Here is an 18,976-nt window from a genome sequence, read left to right as displayed (position 1 = left end):
CAATATTCATAAATATTATATGAATTAGCATTGATATGAATAATTTTCCACTGATCATTTATATGTCATTACTGACCCATTTCACAACACGCACATACGCACATAGCTTGTCCGCTGTTTTTAGACTTAAAAAAAACTTACACAAATAAATTGACACCCAAAATGGCTGTTATGTGCGCATTGTAAGGAGATGCTTACTGTGTCATGCAGTGGGTCAATGGAAAATAATTCTCTCATATTTTGGGCAAATAGGCATTATGGTTATTTCAGTGCAAAATAGCACTCCGCATGAATGATGTCACTTTTGCTCAGAATACCGGTATGTCAGACAAACATTCCACCACTAGCTCTTGCTCAATCACAGCGTCAATGTGCCAAACAGCAGTAGTACAGTCGGTACATGTGAAAGTAGACATGAAGCTTTGACTCGCGCGCAGCTTAAGTTAATTTTGACACGCGTCTAAGATCCAGGTACTATGAACTATTTTTATCATTAGTGCAAAGTGCTGGTGTTTAATTCTAGAAATTGTACTTCATCATTGATTTACGACATTTCAATATTTTGTCAAAGATTCGTATAATGCAAATGATTAGCTGTTCTTGCAAATGTGTTTTTGATTGATTAATATTTACATAATGAAGCTCAGTGGTTCAGGTTGATATGGACATTGCAGTAACCAATACGGATATTGCAGTAACCAATATGGATATTGCAGTAACCAATATGGATATTGCAGTAACCAAAACTTCTTGTAAAACAGTGCTTAGATACAGGAACCATTCACAGCGTTTTATAAAGGGTCAACAAGTTTATTTTGACTTGTTAATTATAACTGAAAACATTTGTTTCTTTTTTTTTCTTTTTGGAATTGCTTAAATGTTGGTTCATTTGATTGTTTTTCAACCAATGGAATTCACACTCTTTTATGAAACATTAATCTTGTATGATTTCATTGTTTGTTTTCGGTATTTGTTTGTCTTGTTGGGGTGTTGATTTGTTTGTATAGATGGGTTTGTAAACTTGAGTTTGGCGGGGTCTTTTTTGGGGGTGGGGGGGTTGTTTGGCCTCATTTCTTATTGTGGATGGGTCTTTAATTTGTTTGGAAAATCCTATTTGATCATGGAAATGTGAATTGAAAGTAAACTGTTTTGTTTGTCGTTTGCAGGGATCAATGCAATGTTTTTTTTAAACCTTTGAACAAGGACAATATGAAAATGTGTATTTGTTTGGTATTGCCGTTTGTCCATCTGCCCTCGAGGCAATCTCTGTAAATAAGTTTTTTATTTTATTTTAATAATGATTTTGTTGCTTTGAGTTGATGTGATTTGGTTTGGTTGTGCCGTCTTTGTGCTGTGTGTCTCTCTTCTTTTTTTCGTTTCTGTCTTCTTGTGGACTCGCTGCAAAACGATGAAGTACATGATACACCTTATGTAGTTGTGGTTGAACACTTGCTTCAAATCGGGCAATAATATTAAAACCTTGTTCTGTGATAATTTTGGCATTTTAAAAATCTGAACCTGTTTCATCAAGTAATGGTTGACATGCATGATATTTTCCCTACTTAGTCTGGTTTCCAATTTTTGGGCCCTTGGTGAAAAATTAATTGATTCAATAGCCTGAAAACTCTGTTTAAGCCTGCACTATGTGTATGTAGGTCAGCCATTGAACTTGATAACAAATGTTTTCCAATGACCAAATATCATGCCTGTATAGATTTGCTACTTGTTGTTTAAAAAAAAAAACGAACAATTGTTATCCATGTAGTGTCCAAATTAATTAAAGATGCTATGTCAGATTTTTGGCCGATTTGACCCAAAAATTTTGATTTAAAATTCAATAGGTATTTTGATGGGGGTCGAGAAAGTTACAAGCTTTCATTTGAGCCATTGCTCAAAAAAGTCCGCCAATTATTAGTAGCAGTGAATTAAAGTGCTCAAAATTAGTTTTTGTCGGGATCCCGACAATAATATATCACGTGATCAATTCTTATGTGTTTTATAAGAAACGTTTTAAATTTTTGTCATGGTTCCTGACCATTAAAAGTAAAAGTTAAACTTTTTTTCGTTAGAGCGGGTGATACTCTTTGAAATACCGTTCACTCAAAAAAATCTATTTTTTAATGTTGTGGACAAAAATCTGACATAGCATCTTTAAGCAACTGATCATGTTCAACTAGCCATTGTTTAATGATGTATAAGACATTGACTCTGATTAATATGTAACCTTATCAGGAGAAATATTCTCTGAAACTGCCTGTTAGTTTTATATAAATTCCTCCTTTTGTCTTCTTTCCCTTTAAAAAGTAGTATAAACTTATTGATTGTTTTCATATCCCCCTACAAAAACATTCAGTGTACCAGTGTAATAATAGTTGCCATGGTGTTTTGGAACGAGTAAAAGGAAATGCATATTGTTGTGTCCATCTACTCTGACCTATTGTGTGAATGGCTTCATTTTTATTTAGTTGTGTCTGTCACTGTTCAGTGGTTATCCATCAGTTGTTCTTTGAGGGCCAGACTGGCCCTTAGAGAGGGTCGTAATTTCAAGTCTGCACACAAGGTTAATGTCTACTAAGTGACTCGTTGGGATTCGGGGTTTTTCTTCTTCGATTTTCATGTTTTTGCATCTCCTGATTTCAGGAATTTTTGTTCGTTGATTTCTATTGATCAGATTCTCTTAAAGATGCCCAACACCCTCGGATCGGGCGCTTTAGGCTATAAAATCGTTTGTTAGGAAATGAATATACATTTGTTTGGAAAGATGCTTTTAAAGTTCAATATACAGTGATTTCAACAAATATTCCTCAAAATCATGTGGTTTTTCCTTTAACATTTACTTGAACCTGAAGGTCTTTAATTTTGTTTTGAGTCAAATATTTGGGTAAAAGGAAAACCCAAAAAAGAAATTCAAGGGATATTTGTATGATTTATAATATTTTACTTTTAAATTATCTTTCTAAACACTTTTTTTTATAGCGGAAAGTGCCCAATCCGAAGGTGATTTGTCACTTAACATCACCCCCCCCCCAAAAAAAAAAAGCTGTTGATAATGATGGGAGCTTAGGCCTTACATCTTGACCGAATTAAGAGCTGCTGAAGTAGCAAGGGATATTATGTTAGTTTTTATTACTTGATTATTTTTTTGTTATAAAAAAGGAGCAGGGTGTCAGTCACAGATCTACCTTTTTAGATTTAGATCAATCAGACTTCTCTCAAAGTTTTACGAGTATATTCCCTGAACAACTCATCCACTCCCAATGTAGTGTACCATAGTTGATGATATTTTGCATAACTTTTCTGAAAAGACTGAGCTAAAAAAAAATTGTTTTATCAATTTCATTTGAAAGTCAAGTAGGTAGATAAAGGTCAAAACAAAACAATTGTTTTCCCCCGCAGACTATTTCAGCAGAAAGAGAAAATAGGGATGTAGCCTAGAATGGTCAGGTCTAAACATGAATCTCAACTACAAAAAGGGCGGGCATATGCTTTCTTATGTAACCCCTACACCAAAGCCGAAGGAAGCCGTCGTTAGGGACAAAGGCAAGTTAGGAAGGGGGATCTAGGCATTCTTTCTTAGTTGTTCGCTGGCTGGGCGCCGGGGTGCGCCCTTGAATTGTGCTCTTAAAGTTTGCCACGCCCAACAAGAGAAATAGGCCAGCGAGCGGCGCGGCCCCACACAGATTATGGATTACTTGCCTTTGATGATTTATGTTATGCGGATTAAATTTAATAAACCTGCCTTTTAAATACATTCTTCATGAGAATTAAGGTCTTCTCAATACGATTACCTTAAACAGTGTGTTTTATTTCGAATAATAATTATGTTGGGGTTGCGTATCGTATGCCCCAGTTTAAACAGATTATTACAATACCGTATTTTAGTTTCCTACTCGCATAACAAACATTTAGGGCTACGATGTTGTTGAATAGTATAGTCCAAACGATCAAGTGAGTAGCTTAGCCCATTTTTCACGTGCAACACAGGCCTTGCCCTTTCAAAAGTGCAAAGGCCGTGCCCTTTTTAAAGTGCAAGAGTCAATAACTTTTCCTTTTAAAAACCACTGGATAACGCACTGCATCGCGATCGTCTGCTAAAATGTGCTACGTCTCTGTTGGTAGATGGCGCGCTTTCATCCGGTCAATGAAAAGATTACACTGAGCTTTTTGTTGATGTACTACCCACCACACACGTAACACACACACACACCATCGAGAGAGGTTAAGATGGCCACCGCTGAATCGCCAGGTCCGAACACCGACTGGCATAAAAACATCACTTGCAGGTTTGTTTCTCTTGCGATTGCATTATTTTTACCGCTTTTTGATAGAATTATCAATGATCTTTCGTGTATTGTATTTTAATTGTGCAATGGATTGTTGCAAAGTTTGATGCTGGTTGACTAACAAATAGAATCAAGTTGATCAGTAAGTAAATATTTCCAACCACCCACAACACTGTACACAGTACTGTTGTTTGTTTGATCATTTCTACCTCCACGGTTTGATAAACATTGATACATTGTGGGAAAAGTTTCCGTATGGCGCCACCACTTTTTCATCCGATATGAATTAATATAGTATCTAATTTACCCGATTGATATATCCCTTTTTGTAAAAATGAGTGAAAAAGTGGTGGCGCCATACGGAAAGTTATCCACACTGTGCAATATTGCAGTAAAAATGTTGTACGCAACTTGATCTTGATCTTGATATAATGATTGATCGGCTCCTTACTAGGAACACATCTCAATGAGGTTAGGGTTGGAAGGAGGAACTCCTATTCCTACCCTAGTATACGGATGAGTCGATTTTATGAGTACATGATGAGTTTACGCCGAAACTTGGTGGGGCCAGTGCCATGCTGGTTGTTAAGTAAAAGCAAAGAGCAATTTTGGATCCAGTCGTTTTCCCTGTTGCTAGCTGATTTACATGCCTACCTCCATGGTACAATATGTACATGTATGGGCGTTCCTAAATAACCAACTAACTAAGAACTATTGGTAAAAATCAGTGCTACTTACTGAGGTTTAAACATGTTAAATACTTGCTAACTTTTTAGTTAGTTATTGAAACAAACCATGTTGAATAAACCCAGGAAAAGCTTCCGTATGGCGCCACCACTTTTTCATTCCATATGGAATAATATAGTATCTAATTTACCTCAATGAGATATCCCTTTTTGTACAAATGAGTGAAAGGTGGTGGCGCCATACGGAAAGTTACCTTGATCATCCTCTGACTGTTGATGACGTTTTGCGGTACTTGCAACAGCTGTTATTTTATTTTAATTAATGTGTGATTTATCATTCATGAATAGAAAGAAGTTTGGATTAACACCAGTTCTGTGCTTTCCATGAAAAAAAAGAAGGCAGAATTCACTTACAGTTAGTTACAATACAGACACTAGACTGACTAATAGGTCAAATAGTAGGCCTAGTATGAAACATGGGGGAACAAACGTTTAATGTATGTTAAGTGTTATTTTTAATTGTCATCAAACTAGAAGTTGAGTAAGTCATGTTTTAGAGATTTTGTGCATCCGCAAACATCCATTAAGATTGAAAAAAATAATGTATTCACATATTTACTCCTAACTTCCATGTTGGTATAAAGATGGTCATGTTCCCTTGTTGAAATATTTGTGACTGAAATACTAAGGTTTTAAAAAAAGTAAGCTGGTAGGTAGGTAAAATATTGTTTCTACAGGACAACAGTCAAATACTGACAGGAAAAACAGGAAAAAGTTAACATTTATTGACCTGAAAAATCAAGAGGCTAGTAATTAAGATTCAACTTTGAAAAAAAAAAAAAATTAGGCCTTTAAGCATCCGTTGGTATTAAACAGAAAAAAATACTCTTCAAGTTTACAAACTTCCTGTAAAAAGAAAGTATAGTTTGCCCTTATACAACCTAACCACTCCGTTCCTTGAACAATGGTGTGACTACTCAACTCTTTGGCGAGCAATCAAGCGCTCCAGACTCAAACTCTGGTGTTTCTGATCAGCAGAGTGTGGGTTCGACTCCCAGTCAAGGCATCAATGATGTGTTCTTTACAGCAAGATATTTTTAACCGTTACTGCTTTGGAGATGGGACTCGGATATATAAGACATAAAGCCATATGTCTTGTGTGTTATAAAATGCACAGGGCTCGAATTTGGGAGAGGGCTCAAACTCGGGAGAAGAGTCCATCCTTGTACAGTATGTAGCTCAACATTTGACTGCACCAAAATTTATTTTACATGACCAGATTCAAAATGAGTTGAACAAACACTTAAAAGAGAAGATCTAATCTTATTTGTCATCCTAATTCAATGCTGGACAGAAAAAAAAATTCAGATTCATGTTTATTATCAACCTTTTTTCTCAAAGAAGATATTACCCAATGAGGTTTTACTGTTATTTGTCAATATTGAAAAAAACACAATAACTCAGACCCTTCTGGTCGTGGTTTTACTGGCCTCAGGCCTGCAGTCCTGGGTTAAAAATTGATCTCTGATGCAGACTACAATAACTCAGTACACATAGCCGTAAGAAGGGTTTCGCCCTTTTTGTTTCTGGCATAGTTAACTAGATTCAGTTTACGCCACAGACCCTTGTAATTTAGATTACTTGTCTTTAAACAAAATCAAGTTGTGTACCATACCTTTTGAACTGCAATTATGTTGTATCTCAGGTATTATATCCACGGGGTCTGTCGGGCAGGAGACAATTGCCGATATGCTCACGACCAATCAGGAAAACCGTCCAACATTTGCAAATTTTATCTGGGTGGCAACTGCCGCTTTGGAACAACATGCAGGTACAATATTTAATGTTCCTTTATAGTAAAATGTTATGGTTATTTTTACTAAAACATTTTTAAGAAGTAAGAACATTGACGGTCCTACCCACGAATAATGATGCTTATTATAGTGGGACGAATGGGGGAAATGTTTTGGGGAATTGTGGCTTTGATGATACACACATGGAATTTGGCACACAGACAGAGTATGAAATGAGGAAGATACTTTGCTTTTGCCATCACAGATTTTTTTCAAAAAGATGTAGGTAAAATAACAAGCAAAAATATCAAAACTTTCAAACTGGCTGCTATTGCTTAAAAATCTGAGATGGCTCTGCTGCAGCCAAGTACGTTTCTCATAACTTTGATAACTTTTTCTCTTGACTTTGTGCAAAATTCCTTGCGTGTATCATCAAAATGCACAATCCAATCATTTCTAAGAATTTAGGTTTCAAATGAGCAAAACAATGAATTTGCACTTGCTTCCGATGAACTTTGACAATCCCTTTAACATTTCAGGGTCGAATGTCCACAACAACTCTGAAATAAACGACAAAGGGTAAATGTTTTAGTAAGTTTCAGTCTAAAGTACATTTAGGACATTTAGGCAGGAAAAATCCAAACTATTTTCGTGTCTTCACTCTACGCAGATTTGACCACGTGAAGCCGAAGCAAAAGCAATCAACTCAACAAAACAAAACCACCTCAAGCAAAACAAAAGCCACGCCTTCGCTAGAGCCCAGTGTCTCCAGCAAGATGGTGACCCTGAAGAAGGGAAAGGTCAACGGGTTAACCCAGAGGTCGTCAGGGTCACTAAGTCCACCTGGGAAAGTTCGGATGGAAGATGTCATTGGAGCAGCGGAATTTGTACCCGGTCAACTCTATATAGGCTCTGGTAGGTGAACCTCTTCATTTGGGCCCTATTTCCCAAGGCTGTTGTGCAGAAAGCCCTGCTCATGTTATTGTGCTTAGCAAAAAAAAAAAAAAATTGTGAGCACCAGTTGCAACAAACGGAAACTTTGGTAATTTTCACTCGTAGGCCTCACCGTTTTCTAGAAAATGATTTTGTTGTTGTCAACTTTTTTGCTTATAAGCTTTGTAAAATTGGCTGAGAATAGCTACTTTATGCACGCGCTCTCCATAGATTTGATACGGAGAGAGGGCACACTTGTGGAGTAACCAGTTGAGAGTTCAAAACTCCATGAACAGCCACAGACCTGTTTTGATCATGACAAGACAGCCCCCTTAACATTTCAATATTATTTTTGAATTTCATGTAAGTTGTACGTACCAAAAATGTATACTTTCGCGACTAAGCAATTTTTAAAGAAAAGAAATCATGTGATGTTTTTCTCGCCAATTTCTTTAATTTATAGTATTTAATTCTGTTGTTGATTGTGAGGCGCTGTGTTCTTTGTAGAGCACCATATCTGTGCCCTGTACTGTTGATGTTATTATTATAATTAACTCTCTACCAACAGTTCCACCGACGTACTCAGCCGCTGCAACCTCTGGTCTGGAGCCAACCGATGTAGACGACACCTGCTGCACGCCTTGCCAAAACAGTCCAAACAGCGACGAGTCCGCCACGCCTTGCAACGGCGGCACCAAGGAGCTGCTGTGCCCGTTTGCCTTAAAAGGGACGTGCCGCTTCGGTGAGAACTGCAAGTACATGCACGGGGACGTGTGTGACATGTGTGGATCTGCTTGCCTTATCATGGATGATCCTGTTCAAAATAAACATCATCGTGAGGTATGTAGGAAGAGACTCAAGAGGGCCAACAGGGGCAGCTGCCTCCTAGCTATAGAAAGACCACGTTAGATCCGTTTAAAGTTATGTTTGATTAAGCACTTCATGTCCGTCTTCAGGGCTTGAATTTAGGGTAAAATTCCACAAGGCTTGTCGCGTAGGGCTTGTTGTTATAAAAAGTTGACCGGAGCAGAATGTATTTCACAAGACTAGAATCTTCATGAGAGAGAGCTTTCTGTACAGTTTAACATTTGTACAAGCAGTAAGAGAAGATTTGTCTCATTTGTCTTATGGGTTAGTATGTTTTGATACTCAACGGAATTAATTGTATAAATACCAGACTCAAGTTCAACATTTTAATACAATTTCTTTGTGCTCAAGATATTATATGGTGACTATTATTCAATAGACTGATCCATTAAGCTCCACCCCATTGCGTATTGACCAATCACAATGCAACGTAGGTCCGACACTAAGGTCCGACATGGGTGCACTTCTGCCTGGCGCGCACGTCAGAGTTCTGCTCACGTGTTCTTGCTCACACGTGCGTCGTGGGCGGAGCCTACTGGATCGGTCTGGCGGTCCAGTGTCAGTTCAAGTTCTGGTACTCCAAAGAAGGTGGCTAGGTCAGGCCGGATAGTTCATTGAGGTAATCACCTTCATGGCCCTGGTTATTGCCTTGATGCCCCTTTTACAGAAAGCAAAGTACATGGCCTGCTTCATACAGGTAGGCTAATGAGTTTTGTTATGTCTCCTGTTTTAGTTTTGCCTAGCGGAGCACGAAAAGAGCATGAAAGAAGCCTTTGCCTTCCAAAACAGTAAAGAGGTCAAGTGCTGTATATGTTTCGAGCTCATCCTGGAGAAGATGCCAGCCAAAGACAGAAAGTTTGGCCTCCTTTCCAACTGTAACCATGCATACTGTTTGTCCTGTATACGCAAATGGCGCAGCGCCAAACAGTACGAGAAGAAAGTTGTCAGGTAAGTCACCATAGACTACTTTGCAAATCATTATTTTCATTTAGGCAATAACAGTGGTTTGATTTTGATTTTGGCTTTGTTTTTTAAGTTAACAGTGGCCTGCCACCGACCCAGTCGTTACCCATAGTGAAGACTGTGCCAAGGAACTACTGTGCTTGTTTGACTTACAGTGTGATTTTTCTTCTCACCAACAGAGCATGCCCAACTTGCCGAGTCCCTTCGCCGTTTGTCACTCCCAGTGATTTCTGGGTTGATGAACCGGAGGAAAAGAAGAAGGTATTGGAGAGGTACAAACACGCCTTAAGGTAAGAGGATTTGGTTTTTCTTTTCTTTTTCGGGGGGAACTGGGAAGAATTTATTAAGTAGGATTTGAAAGTTTGCATGGTGGAAATACGATATATAAAGGTTTGAGGTAACACCATGTAATGACTATCTCTAATGAGTTGGGGGGGGGGGGTTCTGAAAAGAACCGTTGGTTTCAACTCTGAACCAACAGTTCCTTTCAGAACCACCCCAACTCATAAGTGATAGTTATAACATGGTGTTACCGCAAACCTTTCTATAAAGAATTTCGTTTGTTCTCATTCAGCCAGGTCAAAATTCCAGTTGAACCTAGTTGAACTGGGTTTAACTGGAACTAGTTAAAACCAGTTGATAAACTAGTTAAACACAGTTAAAACCAGTTGGTTTAATATGGAAAATGGACAGAAACCAACTAGTTTATAATTTCAACCTAGTTGAACACAGTTAAACCTAGTCCAAACCAGTTGGTTAATATGGAAAATGGATGAGTTTGGTCACTTTCCAGTTGAACCAGTTGACCCCAGTTAACTAGGTTCAACTGGAATTTTGACCTGGGCAGTTTCGAGGTGTCTTAAAGGCAGGGTTTACATGTGTATGGTAATTGTTAAGGTCCAGTATCCTCACTTGGTGTATTCCAACATATGAGTAAAAATTACAAACCTGTGAAAAGTTGAAATCCATTGGTCATTAAATGTCTATAATTGGAATAGAAGAATGAAATCATTTGTGCATGGTAAACAGAGCGCAATGGTAGCTAAATGGGAGCCCTAGTTTGGATGATTTAGGGAAACATAATTGAATTTAAATGCCTGTTAATAAAACTCAATTTGTATTTTTTGCTAGAATTGGCAGGAGAAGCCCATAATAGTGCGTAATAGTTGATTGATTGATTTGCATTATTTTATGTGTACCTTGCATCTTCGGCTGTGATGTTGTGTAAATAGAATGACAACACCATCTGCGTTATTTTTGCAATCATCACTCTGTGAATTTTATTATGTTTTGTATCTGAATTTGCTTTAATTTTCCAGTGTATTTCTTTGCTGATTTAATTGTCTTAAATATCCATATAAATATGCTAATTTAACTTTGTACATAGTAATAATAATAATAATAATAATAATAATTTATTGATCTTATATTGTGCTCTCTCCAGGACCATCCTGTTCGAGGGCGCATGACAGTAAAAATTGCAAAAGATTAAGAAAATGACATACAATAAGTGAACAGTTTAAAAAGTACACCCGTAAAAACATATAAGCAAAGTAGATAAACAAGTTTACAAGCAAAAAAGTAAATAAAGTATCATAATTTCAATCTTGCTTTTGTATAAAAGTAATTTGAGCATCATTTAGGCTTATTAAGTACTATATAAACTGTCTTTGCTATTATTATTTTATTATTAGTATATTATTTGCTTACCTATCTGCTTAGCATGTGACTTTCAAATATTGGTGCATGCCAGTTTTTTCCGTCATGCATTGTTTCTGTATATTGAGTTTGTCTAACAGTTATTCAAATTAAGTTTCATGCCTCGCCATGGAGGGAGTAATTAAAATATTATATCACTGATCAAGTTTTCAACCACTTTCTCCACTCACAGTAAAAAAGAATGTAAGTATTTCAGACAGGGTTCGGGAAGTTGTCCGTTTGGTGCCGAGTGCTTCTATCTCCACGCCTACCCGGACGGTAGCAAGGAGGATCGCTCCAAAGCACGTCACTATGGCAACGGGGACGGCAAGATCAAAGCCTACAGAGCCCTGTCGTTGTGGGACTTTTTTGAGGAGCGTGAGAATCGGTTCATGGACTGGGACAGCGACGACGACGACGATTGGTTCCTGTACTATGATTGGTCAGAAGATTTTGACTTTAGCGATATCGAGGATCATGGACTGTGGAGTGACTATTTTGAGTTCTTTGGGTCGAGCGAGAGTTCGGACTACAGCGACGAGGAAGATGTTGTTGTCGGGGAGAGTGGTCGCACTGCGCCCCCGCCGAGCATTAGTAGAGCAACTGGAGTGACGCAGGGAGCGACAGCGGCTGTGCGCTCTACGGCATCGACAGATACAGAGGAAGATGACAATGAATCAGGTATAGATGAGAATTTGAAGGAAAAAAAAAAATCCCTTACATAAAAAAATTATAAGAATCTTATAGAATTCTTATAGGAATCAAAGAAGTGATGAAAAATCTATAGGAATTCTATAGGTATCCTATAGGATTCTATTGGTATTTCACCTATAGATAAGACTTTTTTTGTAAGGGATGTTTCCTGTAACCCCCAAAAAATTCAAAACCTCCATATTGTAAAAATTTCTATCACTAGAGTTGTAAGGATAGAATATTTTTGTGTGTTTCACTACTTTACCACCAGAGATTAAGACTGAAATTTGTTATCAAATCTTTAGTCGCCATTTGTTCTCAGATGTGCAATACAAGTCTGGGATCAAATATTATTATTTTCCTTTTAATAGCAGCCTGTTGCAAAACAATTGATGGTAGATCAGTTTCTCCCTGGTGTGCACATCATGTAAAAAAAAGTCCTAAATTAATTCTGTTTTTCCTACCTACCAATCCTTGTTTTTCTTTCCAGCATGTTAGCTGAAACACAAATATTGTGTCAGTAGGGCTGATAAAGATGATTCCAGTGATTCCAATGATTTTGCACCAATGTGCTCTTTCATCCTTGCCTGAAATTCCCTTGTGCATAGCATTGCTTAACCACTTGATGCCTGATGGCGTCTTGTTACCCATGGATTTGAAATACGTTAAAAAAAACGCAGACATGATAGTTTTCCTTCTTAAATCTATTTTCCTATTTGTTTATCCTCACAAAAATTTTAAAAACTTTTTAGGTCTATCAAAGACTACTGTGTGTTCATGTTGGTCAGTCCTACGACCAAATATCATGCCTGATAAGAGGTTTTTATGTTTTGGAACAGTTTCAGAACTTCCTCTTTGGGTTGGGTCGGTCACGTCAGTCGACCAAGAATTATGCTGACATTCCCTTGAAGAAAAAAAAAGAAAGCTTGTGACCTACTGATATGAATAATGAATTCTTCCTACAATAAATTGCAGCCGTCGAAACATAAAGTATTGTTTATTTCTAGGTGATATCAGGCCCTGAACTTCGCTCTCGGAGGGGTACTGCAAATTTTCTCTGGTAAGGGGGCACTTCTGAGATCTTCTTCAAATAAGGCACTTTTCATTGTGCTCTCCCCGTTTTACTGCCTCAACTTGCCTCGTAACTGAATCTGGTGTCAACCGCTATGGCGATCGAGCTTCTTTTCATATTGCACCAGCCTTTATGCAACAAGCTACTCAGCGACATAGGACAAAGTCACTCTCTCAACCCATCTCAAACTCATATTAAGAAACTTCTGTTCACTGCAAACAATTAACACTTCCTGTTTTGGTATAATTTTTTTCCCAGGAAGCTTGATACTTCCTAGTTTCTTTTCTTTAGTAAAAGAGTAAAATTCGAGTAAAATTTTATGAGAAAGTGCGCTTTATAAGTTTCTATTATTATTATTATTATTATTATTATTATTATTATTATTATTATTATTATTATTATTATTATTATTGTTATTGTTGTTGTTGTTGTTGTTGTTGTTGTTGTTGTTGTTGTTGTTGTTGTTGTTGTTGTTGCTGTTGCTGTTGCTGTTGCTGTTGCTGTTGCTGTTGCTGTTGCTGTTGCTGTTGCTGTTGCTGTTGCTGTTGCTGCTGCTGCTGCTGTTGCTGCTGCTGCTGCTGCTGCTGCTGCTGCTGCTGCTGCTGCTGCTGCTGCTGCTGCTGCTGCTGCTGCTGCTGCTGCTGCTGTTGTTGCTGTTGTTGTTGTTGCTGTTGCTGTTGCCGGCACTCTACCAAGTGAGCTATCTACATGTAGCCCTATGTTGTCGGTCTACCTTTTTTTTATATTATTCTATGAAGAAACTGCAAATTTGAATTTAAAAATTTGCAACGGGCACCACAACAAAACCACAGGGCAGCATGGCATTGCTATGGGTGGGCATGAGGATTTTCAAAACATTCATTTCAAGATGCATTCTTTAACTTTTTTTATCCTCTTTTTAATTTGACTGTCCACAGATCATGCAAGATTGCTGAACCCAGGTGGTGCACACGGTCGCCCAAGCAAAGATTGCGTATATCTATAAAAAAAAGAAGCCAAAATCAAGCTGCAGTTTGTAGTGAGATGAACAAAGGAAGAAACCAGATCTGTGCGGAAATGGACTTCATAAAAAAAAGCAGTTTGTTTATAGACGGTGACCAGGTAATGTTAGTTCTGTTGGCACCGTTGAAGGTTGGGTGCAAGACGAGATTAACTTATATCAAATGTATACAGCAAATCTCGTGTAAGTGCTCAGATGAAACATTTACCCTATAGGATTTGTAGTTGCGTATGATTCTGTTAGGTACAATGAGTGGGGGGTTTTCTGAAGATGAAATGGGTTACTGATTCGATGAATTGCGTTAATGCACGGTTGTTTGATGTTAACCGGAGTAGACCTAATGTGTATTTCTTAGTGAACACATTTTATATACTTATTACCCTGGCATGCATGTACACAATCTCTCTCTTTGCTCTGTGGTGCCTGCTGTTATATGCTAGATGGAACACTTTTGTTTTCAGTCGTGCACCAGACTAGATGCTAAATCACGAGTTATGCGTTAAATGGAGTCACCTCTACGTAGCATGCAGTTGGTTTGGAGATTTATAAAGTACCAGTTAATATTAAGTGCTGCAGAACGGGGTTTAATATATACGTCTACTTAGAAAGTACAAATATAATGGTGTATGGTAAAATGGTGATGAGGTTGTAGTAGAATTTATCGGCTGATTTGATACCTGGTTCATTCACTAATTGGATGGTACCCATTCTGTCTGGAAACCCAACCCTGTCTGCTGTTGTTCGGATACCTGTCCTGTCTGCTGATTGGATACCTGTCCTGTCTGCTGATTGGATACCTCCGCTGTCTGCTGATTGGATAAATGTCCTTTCTGCTGATTGGATACCTGTCCTGTCTGCTGATTGGATGCCTCCGCTGTCTGCTGATTGGATACCTCCGCTGTCTGCTGATTGGACACCTGTCCTGTCTGCTGATTGGATACCTGTCCTGTCTGCTGATTGGATACCTCCACTGTCTGCTGATTGGATACCTGTCCTGTCTGCTGTTGTTGGGATACCTGTCCTGTCTGCTGATTGGATACTTGTCCTGTCTGCTGATTGGATACCTGTCCTGTCTGCTGATTGGATACCTCACCCCTTTAAAACCGTCCTTAAAGCTTTTTGTATGCATACGTGTACATGAAATCTTTACACGCATACATGTACCAACTTTCTCTGTAATGATAATGATTGTCAGTATTTAGAGTGCATATAGAGATGTTGGTAATCAAGAGTGATCAATACAATTGGTGTTTCTATTGATTAATATTGATCATCCGTAATGGCGTCCTCATTAATAACCGATACTGGTTTATCAATATTGATAATTGATAACAAATGTGGAAAAGTTCTCAATTAGAGTCTTCTCAGTGATGTAAATGGTGACTAAAAAGTATTGTGAAAAAGACATAGATTTTGCTAACTGTAAACAAAAATGTCATGTCTACTATAATAATGAGACAAGAAGCCATGTGTTGAGCTATGTGTTGTTAGGATCTATAGGAAGTTGAGTTGGCCTATCAAAATTCTCCGACCCCATTTCGGTGATTTTCTCTTAGTAGATTAATCATCAGCACTCGCGGTTGATCACCTTTGATTATTTGTAAGTAGGAAACAAGAGTCAAGCAGAATGTTGATGTGAAAAAGAAATGAGAAAAAAGGGGCATGACATTTAAGCTTTGCTTTAGGGAGAAGCGTGCTGCACCTTTTCATGGTCGGGTTTCTTCAAAGGAAATTTCAGTTCTCAAGCCATGGACTAAATGCTTTATGGAAGTTCTGAATTCTATTTGGTTAGGCCTATCTTTGATTGTTGATTGGAAATATGTTTTGAGTCTGAAAGCTTAATTTTATGATCATTTCGATATAAAGGTTGACTTGGGAAATACCATTACATTGTGAGGGAATTTTCCCCGCGATACTCGGGCACAAAAGGCCAATAATGTATCTGACCAATCCACCAAAGTCTGAAATGTAAAAAAACCCATTACTTCATGAAAAAATTTAAACATTACAAAATGCTTTAAAAATACCTCGGAGTCTGTATGCGCTCTGATTTGTCAAAGACTGGTCACCTTGGGAATGTCTTACCATGGGTGCGTTTTCGAGGTCAGAAACATCAACTATTTCAGTCAAACTTGCCGTTGGTTGATCACAATAGCCAAAACACTCCCTATATGGTTTAAAGCCTGGCTCTGAGTTATGTTGACTAACATGCATTAAGGGTATTTACTAACGGGAATAACAGCGAGGTATTATTAATGGGAATGGGAATAACAGTGTGAGGGCTTCAGTGTGTGGTAACAAACTTAGTTAGTTGGTGGCCACTGTTCCTGGGCAAAGCTGTAGGCATTCGGCTGACCAATGTGTAACACCAACCAAGTCTTTACAACACTGTGCAGACTGCGTCGTCACACTTGTTTCCCAATAAAATACTAGTTTAGTTTGCAGCGTCCTGTCTTTTGTGGGTAGTGCAGGAGTGCATTTTGGTAGTCGTAACCAATGACTGTTTCGATCATTGGCCATTAGTGATAAACCAATGGCCAATTCAACAAAACAGTTATACGACTGGCAAAACGCACCCCTGATGTGCAAAGCAAGACAAACCTGATGTACTTTCTACCTCTTGTCAGACAGTTGATATGGTGGGTGGGGGTTCATTTATCACTCTGTATGGATCTTCTTCATTATCCCAACAAATATGCGGACTGTTACTAAATCTTTAAGTTTGACTGTGCAATAACCTTTCAGAAAGCTAATAGGCAAATTTCTGCATTTGATATTGAAGGGTTTCCGCTTAATAGGATAAGCCAATTGTGAGTTATATTTTGATGTATGGTTCAATGACTTACTTAATCACAAGTGACCGCTTAAATTTCCATTCCTCAGACCAAAGAGACAGTTGGGAATGACAAATTGCTCAAAGTAAGTTTTTGTAAAGCAACCTCCAGATGAGCAAACCCTGGTACCATTCTGCCAAACAGCCTTATGGTGTATGGGTGTTTGCCATCTCTTTTATCATATAGACCTTGCTTTTGCAAACTCACAGCCCAAGTTTTTGCCAACCCTGGTTGGAAAACTATGGAAGGCTATGAATGCAAAGCAAAATCAGATTGCTACTGTTCGAACAATGCGTCACAAATATTCTAACATTGTGTTGATTTTGTTGAAAACAAAACAACTAAGTTATTTTATTTTATTGAAAGTTTGCAGAAATCGTGAATTTGGTTAAAACATCTGTTTGTATTATTGAGTGTTTTGCAAACACTTTTGGTTATCAGCAAAAGAAATGTCTATACTTAAGCTTCATATGAACAATGTGACAGCAATGGGAGACTTTTGAACGCTAGGTGGCAGCAGACTTATACCATGTAAATTCCCATTGTTTACGTAGTTCTGAGCGTGTGCACATGGCCGAGAACAATGGATTTTACCTGGTAAGTCTGCCACCAAGCGTCCTAAAAGTCTTCCATTGTTTCTAAAGTCTGAGGAGGTCAAATTTAAGCGGTTATTTAGGGTTAAACAAGTCATTGTATGTATCGGAGATTATCCAACTCTGACTTACAAATAGCCCATGAAGAATTTTTCTGACATATCTAACTGATTGAAGAGAGAGCAAATGTTACCATGTCCATAGTTGTGTAGATGTGGATGGTACAAATCACACAATAGATCTTTTGAGAAGAAAAATATTTTGGTTGGCGAGAAAATCTTTTGAAATTAAATCTTTAAACTAAAGATTTGTGGTAAGCCTCTGAAATAATCCCAAGGATTTATGATGCCACTACGTTTGCGGAAGATATATAAAGTTGAGAAGATTGGAACCTTTGGTACTAAAAAACAAAAACAAAAAAAACGCTTGAGCAAGGTTTGATTTTGATCTCGGAAAGTACAACGTAACGTTTGCAGTTTTAGAGGTGAAACGGAATCGAACATGTCCAGTTTTTTTGCTGCATGAATTACCATTTTCATGTGGTTAGACTTTTCTTGGATTTACAGAGCACCAGTGGCTTGTGATACTTAATAAAATGCTGGTTGCATGTTGCTGCTAAGCAAAATTTTCCAGGGCTTATAAGAGATTAGTTTGCAACTTTGGCAGAGGTGTCTGAATATTAATAATTGTTAAATAGATTTGATTAATAATGACTAATCTTTTAGGCTTTCCTGAAACATGTTTTGTCTATCACCCCGTAAAGGGAAAGACTACGAATGAATTGACTTGAGTTGATTTGCGAAAGCTTGTCCGACAGGAAAGCAGTTGTATTTACTGGTTGAAGAAGAAGAAGAAATATATAATTTTAACAGTTATTCCTTAAATAAAATAGAGAGTACACATATATGGGATTTATTACGGGGTTTTATTATTGAGGCAGTTGTGCACTTGTTAATTAATTAATTAATTGATTATTTAATTACACCAATGAATTTTACCATGATTTGATTATAGTTGATTCAAAAATTAATTACAGTTGATTATATCATTAAACTGTGTACAATTTGTGTATTTTGTTGTTGCGTTTTGTGTGTGCCAAACCTACTGTGGTTTTGAACCCTTACACATTTATACCGTCTCAGTTAGTGTCAAATTTCCCCCCAGCCCAACTCCACAGCTGTTCTTTGTAGTTGTGCAATATAGTATGTTGGCTTAATTTTCCCCTACGCACCCACGAGCTGTGTAGGTTTTGTTTTGAGGGACTGACAAAATATGTTTATTCATATTAGGGGCACAACATTGTATACAGACCTACCCAAATCTAACACTCTGGAGAAAGTGGACCCATCTGTAGCAGATTTCCAGGTGTCTTAAGGCCGGTTTATAGTCGGTGGCGCGATGGTCGTGCGATGGAAATATTGCGTGCGATTCTAAGACTGAGGACTAAAAACTGTGTCTTTTAAAGATTGCGCGTCAAGATTTCCATCGTGCGACCATCGCGCGACCGTCTATAAACCGGCCTTTAGTGTCAACCTGTGCTGGGTTCTGTGGTTTCCAACAA

The 18,976-nt window shown here is 38.0% G+C and overlaps 1 protein-coding gene across 3 annotated transcripts; it reads left to right on the top strand.

Moving 5' to 3' along the window:
* Positions 1 to 4,200: 4,200 nt before the first annotated feature.
* Positions 4,201 to 16,401, top strand: LOC117306806 (probable E3 ubiquitin-protein ligase makorin-1). Of its 3 annotated transcripts, XM_033791328.1 has the most exons (9): positions 4,201 to 4,283; positions 6,675 to 6,800; positions 7,433 to 7,677; positions 8,264 to 8,535; positions 9,296 to 9,510; positions 9,705 to 9,815; positions 11,417 to 11,904; positions 12,924 to 12,976; positions 13,906 to 13,992. In XM_033791328.1, the coding sequence occupies exons 1-8, from the start codon at positions 4,225 to 4,227 to the stop codon at positions 12,938 to 12,940; spliced, it is 1,533 nt and encodes a 510-aa protein (XP_033647219.1). In that variant the 5' UTR covers positions 4,201 to 4,224; the 3' UTR covers positions 12,941 to 12,976; positions 13,906 to 13,992. The 3 variants fall into 3 exon arrangements, with proteins under 3 accessions (XP_033647219.1, XP_033647218.1, XP_033647220.1); XM_033791327.1 differs by lacking the exon at positions 12,924 to 12,976 and having other exon boundaries at positions 13,906 to 16,401; XM_033791329.1 differs by lacking the exons at positions 6,675 to 6,800; positions 12,924 to 12,976 and having other exon boundaries at positions 13,906 to 16,401.
* The last annotated feature ends 2,575 nt before the right edge of the window (positions 16,402 to 18,976 follow it).

Source organism: Asterias rubens, chromosome 2 (genome assembly GCF_902459465.1).
Source record: "Asterias rubens chromosome 2, eAstRub1.3, whole genome shotgun sequence".
NCBI classification, from domain to species: Eukaryota; Metazoa; Echinodermata; class Asteroidea; order Forcipulatida; family Asteriidae; genus Asterias; species Asterias rubens.
Note: the sequence above shows the minus strand (reverse complement) of the source record. Positions and strands in the feature narration are given on the sequence as shown.

Excerpts from the sequence above, each read along its gene's own strand:
- LOC117306806 (XM_033791327.1), top strand. The coding sequence starts at position 4,225 with ATGGCCACCGCTGAATCGCCAGGTCCGAACACCGACTGGCATAAAAAC. Across the intron at positions 9,511-9,704 it reads TACGAGAAGAAAGTTGTCAG|AGCATGCCCAACTTGCCGAG; the intron begins GTAAGTCACCAT and ends TCTCACCAACAG. Across the intron at positions 9,816-11,416 it reads AGGTACAAACACGCCTTAAG|TAAAAAAGAATGTAAGTATT; the intron begins GTAAGAGGATTT and ends CTCCACTCACAG.